This window comes from Aulostomus chinensis, chromosome 12 (assembly GCF_037954235.1).
Source record: "Aulostomus chinensis isolate RoL2024-O1b breed Wild chromosome 12, RoL_Achi_v1.0, whole genome shotgun sequence".
In the NCBI taxonomy this organism is placed as follows: domain Eukaryota; kingdom Metazoa; phylum Chordata; class Actinopteri; order Syngnathiformes; family Aulostomidae; genus Aulostomus; species Aulostomus chinensis.
In genome coordinates, this window is record NC_141331.1 from 27400485 (window position 1) to 27413114 (window position 12630).

Below are 12630 nucleotides of genomic sequence, written 5' to 3' on the forward strand. Positions count from 1 at the left end.
TCTATGTCCTGGGTGGAGGGCAAGTTGGCTCTGGTGAATTTCTCTGCAGTCCTGACTGTCAGTTGTCTGTTTGGTGCAGGGATCAAACTGGATTATAGCAGTGTAGACCCGGATCAACAGGTCCTGAGGCAGGTTGAACTTTTGCCCTTTGGAATCCAAGCATCCTGAAGCCTCAACATAACAAGTTGTTTTGAAAAATGTCACTGAGTGCATGTTTTTATCCTCCCTGTTCACTCTAGCCGGGGGCTGCCAGCCATGACGATGACGCCCAGCCACGATGTCGGGGACGTTTTTCAAGACATGGCACCATGAGGCTTCAGGACACTTGGATTACTTGAGCAGTTTGGAAGCAGTGTGGACTGCAGGAGCTGAACTTGGACAGTTTTTCACTGAAGATTGCTGATGCATTTATTACAAAGACAAACATGAAGACAACCTTGCTCCTTTCATTCCAGCAAGGGCTGAACAAACTGCCAGATTCAAAATCAGGCGCCTCAGTGAAACCTGTCCACAGCCGGTGTGCTGCAGGCTGCCGCCGCGCACCTGCGCTCTGTTACAGTGAGCAGAACTCACTGCTCGTGACGAAGGAGCGTGGATGTGTAGAATTCACTGGAATGGACTTCCTATGATGAGAATTTCTACCATAGGAAGTAAAAGCAAGTTCTGGGACAGCAGCCGTCCTTACAGTCGACTAATCACGAAGCCTGGCGGAAAACACCGAATGCAGCGGTGCATGCTGGGAAATTAGAAACTAGCCAAACCGCCATCTTTCTTTACAGCAACTTAGCAGGGTAAATCAACAACCCCATACGAGCGATTTCCTTCATAGCGCACAGCAACTGTGGAAGCAGGTTTGCTTGGCCAGCTGTCGACATCAACACGTTTAAGTAGTCGTGCGTCGAACGCAACATCATATTTTGTCCAGGTGTGAGCCACGAGTCACAGCAGTGAGGGAGAACGCTTGGCCGGGCAGGTGATCAACATGGGCCGCTCACGGAGCCGAAGCTCGTCCCGATCCAAACACTCCAAAAGCAGCAAGCACAGCAAGAAAAGGAGCCGGTCTCGGTCGCGGTCCAGAGACAGGGAGAGGTCCAAGAAGCGGTCGAAGTCCAGAGAATCAAAGAGGAGCAGGCGCAGGGAGTCTCGGTCCCGTTCTCGGTCCACGACAGCCCCGTCCCGCAGGGACAGAGCAGCTTCGCCGCCGGAGCGCATCGACATCTTCGGAAGGACACTGAGCAAGAGAAATGCCCTTGACGAGAAGCAGAGGAAGGAGGAAGAGGAAAGGAAGGCGGAGATGGAAAAACAACGGAAAATGTGAGTGTATTTCAGTGGGAGTTCTGTCGTTAAGGTTACCCGAACTCAACTGCACTGCAAGCTAAGCTAACGTGCTAGGTTAGCTAGCCCTGTGCATCCCTTGTAAGAACGTTAGCTCTTAGCGCTGGGACCGATTGTGAGGAGCTAGCACCAGAGCATGCTAACGTCCACCAGGCCTCGGCCACAGCTCAGCTCTGCAGACATCTGCACCTTACACGCTGGTCAAGTTATGGGGGGGGGGGGGGGGGGGGGGGGACTGTACTCGAAGGTGAGGAGATACGGGATATTCACATTCACTCCTCCCGTGCACACGTGTCAGTGAATGTCACTGGAACGCCTCTCGTCCCGTCCTGAGAACAATGTCACGATCACCCTGACGGTGGTGCCGTGATGTTCTGATGCTGGAGAAGTGCTGTGTTCACGCTGAGGCTTGGTGTTCATGCATGTCTGGCAGAGATTAACCCCTGACACGCCGCACTCCCTGCTTCCGTGGTAGATCTAGTATTCTGTATTATTTCCTCCCATTGGCTTGCCAGAGTTCCAATGCTTAAAAAATTCTATAGTGCAGCGATGATGCCATGGCTATAAACATACAGATGTGCTAAACTCAGATTCCCTCCAACCTATCAAGAGTAGCGGTTAAGGTTACCAACATGAAGTCAATGTTCGTCTTTTTTATCCAGTTGTCCAGGTGCTGGGTTGATCCAGATATTCTGTAAGGTTGGCTGGATCGGAAATAATCCCAATCCTTTGTTTTGCAATGCTTCTGTTCAGGTGTTGTTCAGAAGGAGCACAGCAAGACAAAAACACACACACACACACACACACACACACACACACACACACACACACGTGCCCAGGCTAGGATGCATTAAATACTAAAAACAGCACAAGAACAAGAGAAGGTGAAGATTCCCACACATCAGGAGCTACTGTGACCGAGGAATCTCCAGTGTAGAAAACTATGAGTGACTGTCTGGCAGAATATTCAGTGACCTGCTCTGCAGCCTTTTCATGCAGACACAGAGTAACAAAATGAAAAGGCACATTGACACAGACTCCTCGAGCACCACACACACAGAGCACCTCGACACGAACGCCCTTCACTCGCCAAAAAGCCGGCAGGATGCAGCCAGTCGTGCCTGAGGCCTCCTGAACCATACTAGGGTTTGTATCCATGTCAGCATGCTGGCTGGGAGTTCTGGGGGAATGGCGGTTAGTTCACGGCAGAGGGCCCCTCCTGGCTCATGGTACCGATGTGCAGTGATGGCGCTGTGCTCGCACTCTCGCGAGCAACAGATCAACTCCGGGCCTAACTCTGATGCCAGCGTTTACCTGGCGCTCTCGTTTACTGATTTTTGAAATGTGTGACATGAATCCAAGTTGTTGCCATCGCTTTCTTGAAGGGTGTAAGATATAGAAATACCTGGCGAAACAACTTCACCATGTCGTCTCATAATCAACTCATCACGTAATCAACAGCATTGGCACTGATCGTTTTACAGCACTAGCATGAGTTCCCCCTCGCAGAAAACGAAACTAATAGCTGCACTTCAGTGAGCGAAGCCTGGCCACGGGTGAAGCTGTGGATGGGCGCCTCTTTACAAGCAGACTGGTAACTTTTACTAACATTGTTTTGTTGTGGAGCGAAACACGACCTCTGGTGGCACCTTGCATCCGGAAATAACACGCGCACCTGCTGACTGTATTGTGTGTGGATTGATATTTTCCCTTGATGTATTGGAGCAGCGTGGCTCAGAGGTAGAGTGGTCATCTAGAAACCGAAGGGTTGCTGGTTCAATCCCCATGTCCAAGTGTCCTTGAACATACTGAACCCCTAATTGCTCCTGATGGCCCTGCGATGGACTGGTGACCCGTCCAGGGTGAACCCGCCTCTCACCCAATGTCAGCTGGGACAGGCTCAAGCCCCCCCTCATCCTTAGCAGATAAGAGGTGTAGAAAATGGATGGATGGATATTAGCTATTATTACACTTTTGATTGCTAAGATAACATTCAGTGTGTCTTCAGTATGTTTTCATAATGTCATCTCTTAGGGTGGTTCCAAAAGGCCAGAGGTTTGATAGGATGGGTCTTGGGAGTCAGTCTCAGCTAATCAGACAGACTCTGATTGAAACTCTATGACCGCCGGCCACTTCCTGCACGGAAGAAGCCGTGTTGTGGTGTTGATCATCAGCGGTGGTGCATCTCAATAAACTCTATTCAGAGGCGGTCGCATGCCTCAGCAGCCTCTTCGGCGTTGTTGCTGCTTCTGGTCCTGGCCTGAGACGCACTTGACTCCAGAAGGGGGAAGCGTGTGTATTCCTCGCAGCGTGCTGACCTGCTGAAAACACTTTTAAATGACTGCTTTCATACAGTTTGTCCATACAACACAAGAGAAATGAGAAATATTTTAGGTTACAGCTTTGGCCAAACTGCTAACGAACAACTTGTTGTCTGGCTCAAAAATCTCCTCTGGGTCTTAGTTCTGAGTCAGAGACATGTCTGTTGCTAGCTGGACTGATGAAAGCAGCAGAGCTCCTTTTCCCTGTTATCAATATTATTATTGGAAATATGTTCAAAGTTGAGTCATGAGGCAGTAGTTGACCACAGCCATTTTGGTGTATCCCCTACTGTGGCCCACCCCCACTATGGAACACTGTCCCACATTGAAAGACCCCAAAAATGTATTTGAGTCGACTGAACGTACGTACACGTGTTGGGTTTCACATCAGTCTCAGCCAAAGTTCGATGTGTCTGCTGACCGTGTTTTGCTTTCATTTCACCTCTGGGCTTTTTTATCTGCAGTTTCACTGAGGGAGGGGCTCATTGGGCTCAGACACGTCCACGCTAGGGCCAGGCGATATGTTAGAATTTTCCAGTCGGCCACCGTGATGGCGTCAACCAACAGTTGCAGATATGTTTGTGGATGTATATTCATCAGTGTGTGCAATGTGCAGTGTACTCAACTCACCATTTTCAGCACATGCAGTTATGGAGGCGCTTGTGGCAAAGAAGAGAAATCACCTGTCTGGGACTGTCTGGGTTGTCAACCAGACGAAACCGGCAAGCTAAAAGACCTAAATGAAGCTATTCTCTGTCTTGGCGAATGTCCAGTGTCAGACGGACTCAAACACCACCAGTCCTGGGCTCGATGCGCAGCCACGCTGGGAAGTAGAATAATGACAGCGGCCAGTTCTAAGCACAATACACGTCCTCTTAAATGAATCAAAAATGCACACAAATGCATTCAATTGAAATGTATTCCAAGGCAGTTTATCAGAGCTCTATGAACATGATGTGGCTCACGTTGAGCTATAGAATCTGCACCATCGATCCACTATCAGCTCCTGATTCCGATTGTCCCTGTCCGATACTACGTGTGGATGGAAGTCTGAACATGGCCCCCGGGAAAGAAGCAATGCTGCGAATCTTGTTTGGAGAAAGGACCATTTGTTAGTGGAATTGAGATGGGGACAGAGTTAGTTTTCTGTTTTCTCCGCAGTATTTCCTCTTGGGGTAGGTCAGCCTTGGAGTAAATGTGTTCAGCTCATTTTCTCTAATGAGTCCCTCTGTGTCTCTGCTCTCTGTCCTCCAGCCGCCAGCAGGAGATCGAGGAGAAGCTGATTGAAGAGGAGACGGCACGGCGAGTGGAGGAGCTGGTGGCCAAGCGAGTGGAGGAGGAGCTGGAGAAGCGCAAGGATGAGATTGAGCGGGAGGTGCTGCGGCGTGTTGAAGAAGCAAAGCGAATCATGGAGCGACAGCTGCTGGAGGAGCTGGAGAGGCAGCGGCAGGCTGAGTTGGCAGCCCAGAAGGCCAGAGAGGTAACGCTCGGTCGTTTGGAACGCAGCCCCTCCCTTTCCTCCATATCCCCCAACCTCTTGCCCTCTTGTCCCCATCTCCCACTCTGCCTGGTTCTTTTCCATGGGACATGTGGAGACAGAGGGGCCCCCTCCCCTTTTTTCCTTTCAGAATGTAACCCAGCCATGGTACAGTTTTCACAGCAGGTGGATTGTGTCTCGAAGGTTCTGGATGTATTCTGTACGTTCTCAATATTGCTGGGTTGCAACTACAGGCACAGTAGAGTTTCAACGACGGAGCGGCACATTTTGTCTTAACGGACAACTTGTTCTAACTGAAGCCTGAGTTGATTTACTCATCTCTTTTGCTGGTGAGAGCTTTGCCATGGCTTGGTTAGGAAAACTCCGACTTGGATCAGTTTCCCCTCTCTGGCTTAGTCAGACCCATTAAAGCTAAATTTGTAATTCTGTCTGATGTCTGTAATAAAGAGCTCTCGTTACAACTTCTGTTTACCTTCACTGTTTATCCATCTCTGGCCATTTTTTGTTTCCAATTTTCTTACAAATATATTTCATTTACTCTACTTAACACTTTCATAGTCATTGTTTTTTAAAGCACTAATAAACAGCTAGGTTCTGTAACAGCTTTTATGATGCACCTCCTAAAGGAACATTTCATTCTTTTTGGAAGTAAAGGTAGACGGCAGCGTGACAGGCTGCCCCGCGCCCCATCACCCATGCATCATTATGGAGAGGCGGTTTGTTTACACTACAGTAATTACATATTGTGAATGAGTGGAGCAGCTAAAGCCTAGTGACCCTCGGCTGTACGGGGAGCGACCAGTGGCTCGGTACTAATAGGGTGAGAGATGTAGTCTGAGGCTTGTAAAGTTCCTCCCTCCTGCTTGATGCTCTGTCGCTGCCACCCTGCTCTTTCTCAGTCTCCCACTCTTAATCTTTAACCCAATCAGTAGAACGTGAGGGCTCGTCTCCTATCAGCCAGGCTGTTCAGCTACAGGCCAGCAGTGTCGCCACCCAGGCTCCAGTCTTAATGAAACACCACTTGAGATTTCCTGTCTCTCACACACAATTTCTTATTTCGAAATGTCAAATTCCTTTGTTTAAATTCACAGACCGTTTGTTCTGTACAGGTGTCTTTACCAGCCCCGTACCTTCCTTTTAACAGTCCTTGTTTTGAGAATCTTCTGCTCTGGGATTCATAACGATGGACCCCTCTACATTTCCCGTTTCCTGTATGACGAGGTTAACTATCTGTGGTCTAACCTGTTGTAACATTCATTTATACAGCTCCAACTTTCCCCCCCCTCCCAGAAAAGCAAATGTACTGTGTTGTGTATTCATGACTTGCTTCTCCTGTAGGGCTGCTGTAACGTCTGATATGTTTTTTGTAAATCCATTTGTGTTGTTTTTTTTATTTTGGAAACACAACTTACCACCTTCCTAACTAGCACTTGACGTGAGCTGGCCTGCAGCCTCTCAGCTCAGCCGTGACTTGTCCTGTACTGTAAGTGTACCGTGGTCCGGTCCTCCTAACACACTGAGACACACCACTCCGTACTGTACTCTCCTTCACTCTGCTGTCGCCTCAGTGGGGACTGAGCCACTGTACAGAAAAGGAAAAACAAAAAGTGAATGCGAGCTGTGGCTGCAGGCGCAGGCTAAGCAGTACAGAAATCAGTTATAAAGAGGAATGCCGCGGGCGCAGTCTGGCAGAGTTCCCCCATACCTACCTACCTACACACCCACCCCAGGAGCGCTTCACTGTCTCTGCAGGGGCCACACAGTCCGGACGAGACAGTAAATATGCAACTTTTAAGTGCCGAATGCTTTCACCAGTTGTGTAGGTACACAGGCAAGGAAAATGCGTAGGTATGCGTGCATTGGTGAGCCAAAACTATTCCCTCCTTTATTTGTATCCTTCTTTTCTTGCTTGTAATGTTGTTAAAGACAGCTATTGTATTTTCATCTAGATTGTCTGTCATTTATATCTGTCTTCTATTGATGAGTGTGATGAGTGGCTTCCCCCCTGTGTTAAAATAGAAACTCTTTGACGGTAATGCAGAGTGCCCTATGTGAGGCTTAGCCCTTAATTTATCCCGGGGGGTATTAACAGCAGTTGAGGGAGGGAAAAAACAGGGTTCATTCTCCCCCTCCCCTCCCCCCCCCCACACACAGTTTCTTTATGCTTTGTGCCCCCACTATGTATTTTTAAAACAATTCAGGCTGACTGCGAAGAATGCCAGTGTGGTCATGTGTAAGAGGCTAAACAAACTTCTCTGTGGCGTAATGAGTTAGGTGTGTGTGTTGGTGGTGAGTGTGTATGTATGTTTATGAAGTGCTTTGTGGCTGTAGCCTGTTTGTGCGCTAACATGGCACCGTGTCACCCATCTAGGAGGAAGAGAAATCTAAGCGGGAGGAGCTGGAAAAAATCTTGGAGGAGAATAACCGCAAGATCGCCGAGGCTCAGGCCAAACTGGTACGCCCTGCTCTGAAGAGCGGCGCTCTCCGTGTGCCTCCTCTCAGATGCATTTCTCACATTATAACCCTGTTGCATTGTTCATGCTGCCTGCATCGCGTATGAAAAGACCAGGGAGCAAACATCCTGTTTACTTACGCCCTGAAAACCAGTTAACTGACAGTTTTTCTGCTAGTTTTTTTCAAGTGGACTTCATCCCAATCAGGACGTGAACGGACACACAGCATCACAAACTTCCAACTGCAGAAAGAAAAACCCACACCAAAACTTTATTTATGTGCTTTTAATGTCACTTCTGTGTCTTTAATCACAAATCCCCGTCCTCCACTGATTGAGACCTCCAGACTTTCACCACAACATGAGTGGGTAAAGTAATAGCGCTTTGGCAGGGACCCACTTCTAGTTAGTGGCTTTGGAATGATGGTTATCAGCGGCTGTTAACAATCCAGTGGTGTGTTTTTCCCCGTGGAGGCAGCACAAGCGGCAGCCTACGTCCACACTTGCAATTTCAAACTGCATTTTAAAATGAACATTGTCCTCAGAAGCAACCGAGCAGTGTTTCAGGAATGACACGCCTGACACGTGACTTCAAGACTGGGCGAGCACACGCGGGGTGGCGTGCAGTTGAAACAGTAAAACCTCAGCACCGTTTTAGCGGAAAAGACAAATGGAAATAATTTTGTACAATATTGGATGAAATTATTTTCAAGAAAATTTTACACAAAGGACTACCACACAAATGCATGAAAAAAAAAAAAGCTACAGCGTTTTCAAAGTTTCACTGAAATAAAAGAAATCCAAAAAGCTGCTTCTGCTACATTTGTGCAGCTCTTCAAAATATTTGAATTGGTTCTTTTGGTGGTTTTATAATTTCACTGACTTGAAGTCACAACTGCAGTTCAGTGAATTGTGCACAACAGTATATCACCATATTATGATAGTATTTATTGCTAGTATATTCACATGAAAGTCTATGAAAAATAAACAAAGGCAAGCATTTCTAGAAGTCGTCAGTAATTATTTCCTAATTGTCGATAATTTGTAGCAAAAAATCTCCTCAAATCAGATTATTTGTCGTGTGGTTCCAGACTCGGGAACCTCCCTCTGTTAATGTCGATTAACTTGAGGACACGTTGACGTGATGTTAAACTACCCTGCTTGTCGTTAGTTTCACTTCAAAATATGCTAGAAAATGTGAAGTTCCATTTCTGTTTATTTCATGTGGAAACAGACTTTCAGAGAATCAGAGTCATGGAAATGTGTGAGTGCAAACATCCAGGAGCTCGGGGGTCGAATCGGAGTCCCGGTGACTCGGGGTCAGCGAGGCCCGTAGCCCGGTGTGCATGTAGAGGAAACCGCCGGAGGTGTTGGAGCTAACGGGCTGACGTGTTTTGTTCTCTCCTGTCACATGATAGAATAAACACCCCCTGAGTTTCTGAGCTCGTCTCTCCTCTCTCGTGTGTTCCCACAGGCCGAGGAGCAGTTGCGCATTGTGGAGGAGCAGAGAAAGATTCACGAGGAGCGTATGAAGCTGGAGCAGGACCGTCAGAGGCAGCAGAAGGAGGAGCAGAAAATCATCCTCGGCAAGGGCAAGTCCAGGCCCAAACTCTCCTTCTCCCTCAAGGCCACCGAATGAGACTGCTCCCGCTTCGTCCACAATGTCACACCCTGCCTTCATCCCCATCCAGCTCTCCTCCTCGTCACTCGACCCCGCTCCTCCTCCTCCTCCTCCTCTATGGGCCACTCGCTTCGTTTTGGAAGTGCTGAATGAAGGCTGAGGAAAGGGGCGCAACCATGTGTGTTAACTTGCTCGTCCCTGTGAAGGCCCGTGTTGTCCCTCCTGGCCTTGAAGAGGAGGCAGCCCCGGACGGACCACACTGCTCCCTCCATCCTTCCCTCCAGCCCTGCTGCACAGATGACTCTCGTTCATGCTTTTTTTCTGTTTTATTTCTATTTTTAGGGAACATGAACTTTTGATGTAGATGGTATAACATGTCCCTTCCCCGTAAGTCTTAACTCTGGTGTAACATCGATGTGTCCCCCGTCACAACACAGCCAGCAGCTGCGGTAGGAAGCCAGTCCCTGACGTAGAGCAGCGGTGGGACTTTCTCTCCTACTCACTGTAAACCTCATGTGCAGCTTGGGAGTCAGCCTGTGGTTTTCCTGTTTTCATTTATATAAAAAGATTTCCTTAAGTGGCTGATAGAGTGGTAACCAATCACAGCGCAGCTTTTAAAGGCACACTTAACCTCCCGTTCGACTGACAGTTTTGTGTCGTTCACCTTCCTCACTTCCTCTGCCCAAACTCTTCATCCTCAGCCTCCTTCCCGTCAGTCTTGGCTGTTACTTTGCCCCCTTTAATGACAAAGCAGCATGTTGAGAGAAAATGTGAAGCTTTAAAGCCTCCGGTGCAGGTGAACTGGAGCTCTACTCCCAAACTGCCCATGACTGAACCATGAACCTGTCGCAGGATTTGCCTCTGACAAGGAGGACTGAGTAGTGGAGGAGCGAGAGAGTGAGAGAGGTTACTTCCTGTCTGATGTGATGTCGTTAGCCTTGCTGTGGTGTGCTGACTCCCTCTCCACCGCCTCACCCAGGTTAGATTGTGTTATGAAATGGATCCACATTTAGAAAACAAGAAGTCCCAGTGAGAAGTACTTGAACGTGTTTTATCAGACTCAGTGGGGAAACGGTGAATTGTACTAAAGCGCCCAACCATACATCCGTGTTCTGTCCCAGAGGTTTGTAATGGTAAATTAACTTGGCAAGCCGCCTCGCGTGGTAAGTCTTGACTCGTAGAGGATGGACAAGTTCAGGTAAGGTCAGGTTTGAGGTCAGTAGCAGTGAAAGTGTGTGTGTGTGCGTGTGTGTGTGTGTGTGTGTGTGTGTGTGTGTGGTTGTGAGAGGCTGACCTCAGGTGGGTATGATGACTTTAAGTTGTGGGATTATGATTTTGTCATGTAATTTCCCCCAGTTGTCAAGGGACTGAACAGTTGAATAAACCATTGAAATGTCTCCTCCGACGTCTTGGTGTCAAGTTCTTCATGTTGCAACTGAAGATGCAAGCCGGAGAGTAAACCTCAGACCCGAGGTGACCCGCGCGGGCCTGCGGGCCAACGCGTCACGTGGTCTCTGCAGCGGCGTCATGGCGGTGCTGTCGTTTCCTTAAGATCAGAAGACCGATACATCTGTGTCCCGCACACCAAGTCCCCGCAATCACGTCACCCAGTTGCAGCCGAGGACGTCAACGATGACAGACTCGCCCCCCCCCCCCCCCCACACACACACACACTCGCAGGCTGTGGGACCTCTTCGATGTAACAGGCCAACTAAGAAGACCAATTGCAACTGTCAAACACATTAAAGGTGTTAGTGAAGCTCTGATGGATGAAGACATGAATATTTGATTCAGGTGCTGCATTATTAAAGGCTTCAGAGGACGAACGCTGTTGTCATTACTCTTTGTGCTCTTTATATCTTCTCTTTCTTATGAAACTTTTATTCAAACTTCAGCCGACATCTGGCCCCGTCCGCACTTCTGTTCTCCCCGCACACACCGGCTTCTCTACACCGGCTGAAGTCTCGCACCTCGGTCACCCACCGGCTGAGCAGCCCGGCGGCTGGGCCTCGCCGGAGAGCTGCTGAGTAAACACCGCTCGGCCCCGGCCTGCGCTCTCCTCTGGCCCCGCTGCTGCAGCCTGGCTGTGCAGCACGGCTGAGCCGAGCCGCCCGGGTCATTAAAACAAGGAGGAGCGCGAGCACACACACACACACACACACACACACACACACACACACACACGTGCGAAAATGTAGCGTCCTTGAATAATTTAATTATTGCAAATATTATTATTGTTCAAGGATTTTATTATTCAAACAGCAACACTAATTCAAATGAATGTGTAATAAAAATAACAAAAGCCTCTTAGAGAAGTGTCAGGATTTACTCCAACACAACTGATTAAATCCTGACCGAACTCCTTCCTGTGCGCAGATGTCAAGATTCACAGTTCAGTGTGTGTGTGTGTGTGTGTGTGTGTGTGTGTGTGTGTGTGTGTGTGTGTTTCCACGTCTTTTTGTCAGCCTGGCTGATCTGCAGGAAAGAGTCCGCAGACATTATTGCCCGACGGGGTTGAGGAGCTGGTTCAGCCCGGAGAGGCAGGAAGGAAGACTTAGTAAAAATAACGAAACCCTAGCAAATACATTTAGAGGCAAACAAAACAACATGAAATTATATACAATTAAAGTGACATCGTGTGTGTGTGTGTGTGTGTGTGTGTGTGTGTGTGGAGGCTACTTTGGTTACAACATAAAAACACGGCAGACCCCCGTGTGCATAAAGGAAGCAGAGGAAAAACATAGAATTCAAGAGTTGTTGTTTTTTTTAACAGCAACAAAAAAAGTTCATTTACACAACTAAACCCCGCTTAAAGAAAGTCCCAGCCCGCAGGAGGATTCTAGGAATGTCGGAGGGGTTCGGTCCCGTGCAGGATCACTCCTGGATCGTCCTGGATCTCCCGTCTGGCTCCTTGGTGGAAAACTTGAACGTTTCTGTCTGAATTCAATTAATCTGATGTGCGCGGCTGCAATCAACATCCGCAGCGGGGGAGCCTGCGCCTCTCCGCGCTCAGGCCGGGCGGGCCGGGGAGGACAGGAGCGGGACCTCCCTGGCTATCAGGCCCGTGGTGAAACCATCAGCGAACGGGCGGCAGCCTGGAAAGAAGCTGCTGATCGAATTATGGCGTCAGAAAGTGTCAAACCTTCACACGCGTAGCTGCAATATACAACTGTCACACGCGTGCGTGCGTGCGTGTGTGTGTAAGTGTGTGAGAGAGAAAGAGAGTTCGACAAATTAGAGGCAATTGACTAGAATTGCGTGTTTGCTGTGAGGGAACGCTCGCCGTGTCTCTCAGCCTTGGAGGAAACTTGAATGTGCAGTAAAATATCGCTCCGGCGGTGATGAGGGCGCGCGGGGTCTCACCACACACACCGTAATTTAAGTGTAGGGTTATGGGAATAAT

General features: G+C 48.7%; 1 protein-coding gene across 2 annotated transcripts; it reads left to right on the forward strand.

The window, feature by feature from the left end:
* Positions 1-724: 724 nt before the first annotated feature.
* Positions 725-10624, forward strand: LOC147252661 (arginine and glutamate-rich protein 1-A-like). Of its 2 annotated transcripts, XM_086221033.1 has the most exons (4): positions 731-1314; positions 4911-5136; positions 7526-7609; positions 9081-10624. In XM_086221033.1, exons 1-4 carry the CDS (start codon positions 983-985, stop codon positions 9243-9245), a joined length of 807 nt encoding a protein of 268 aa, XP_086077159.1. In that variant the 5' UTR covers positions 731-982; the 3' UTR covers positions 9246-10624. The 2 variants fall into 2 exon arrangements, 1 of the variants encoding a protein (XP_086077159.1); XR_015118785.1 differs by having other exon boundaries at positions 725-1314; positions 4911-7609; positions 9081-9154.
* The last annotated feature ends 2006 nt before the right edge of the window (positions 10625-12630 follow it).

Coding starts and splice junctions, on each gene's coding strand:
- LOC147252661 (XM_086221033.1), top strand. CDS start 983: ATGGGCCGCTCACGGAGCCGAAGCTCGTCCCGATCCAAACACTCCAAA. Junction 1,315..4,910: donor ATGGAAAAACAACGGAAAAT/GTGAGTGTATTT, acceptor TCTGTCCTCCAG/CCGCCAGCAGGAGATCGAGG. Junction 7,610..9,080: donor CCGAGGCTCAGGCCAAACTG/GTACGCCCTGCT, acceptor GTGTTCCCACAG/GCCGAGGAGCAGTTGCGCAT.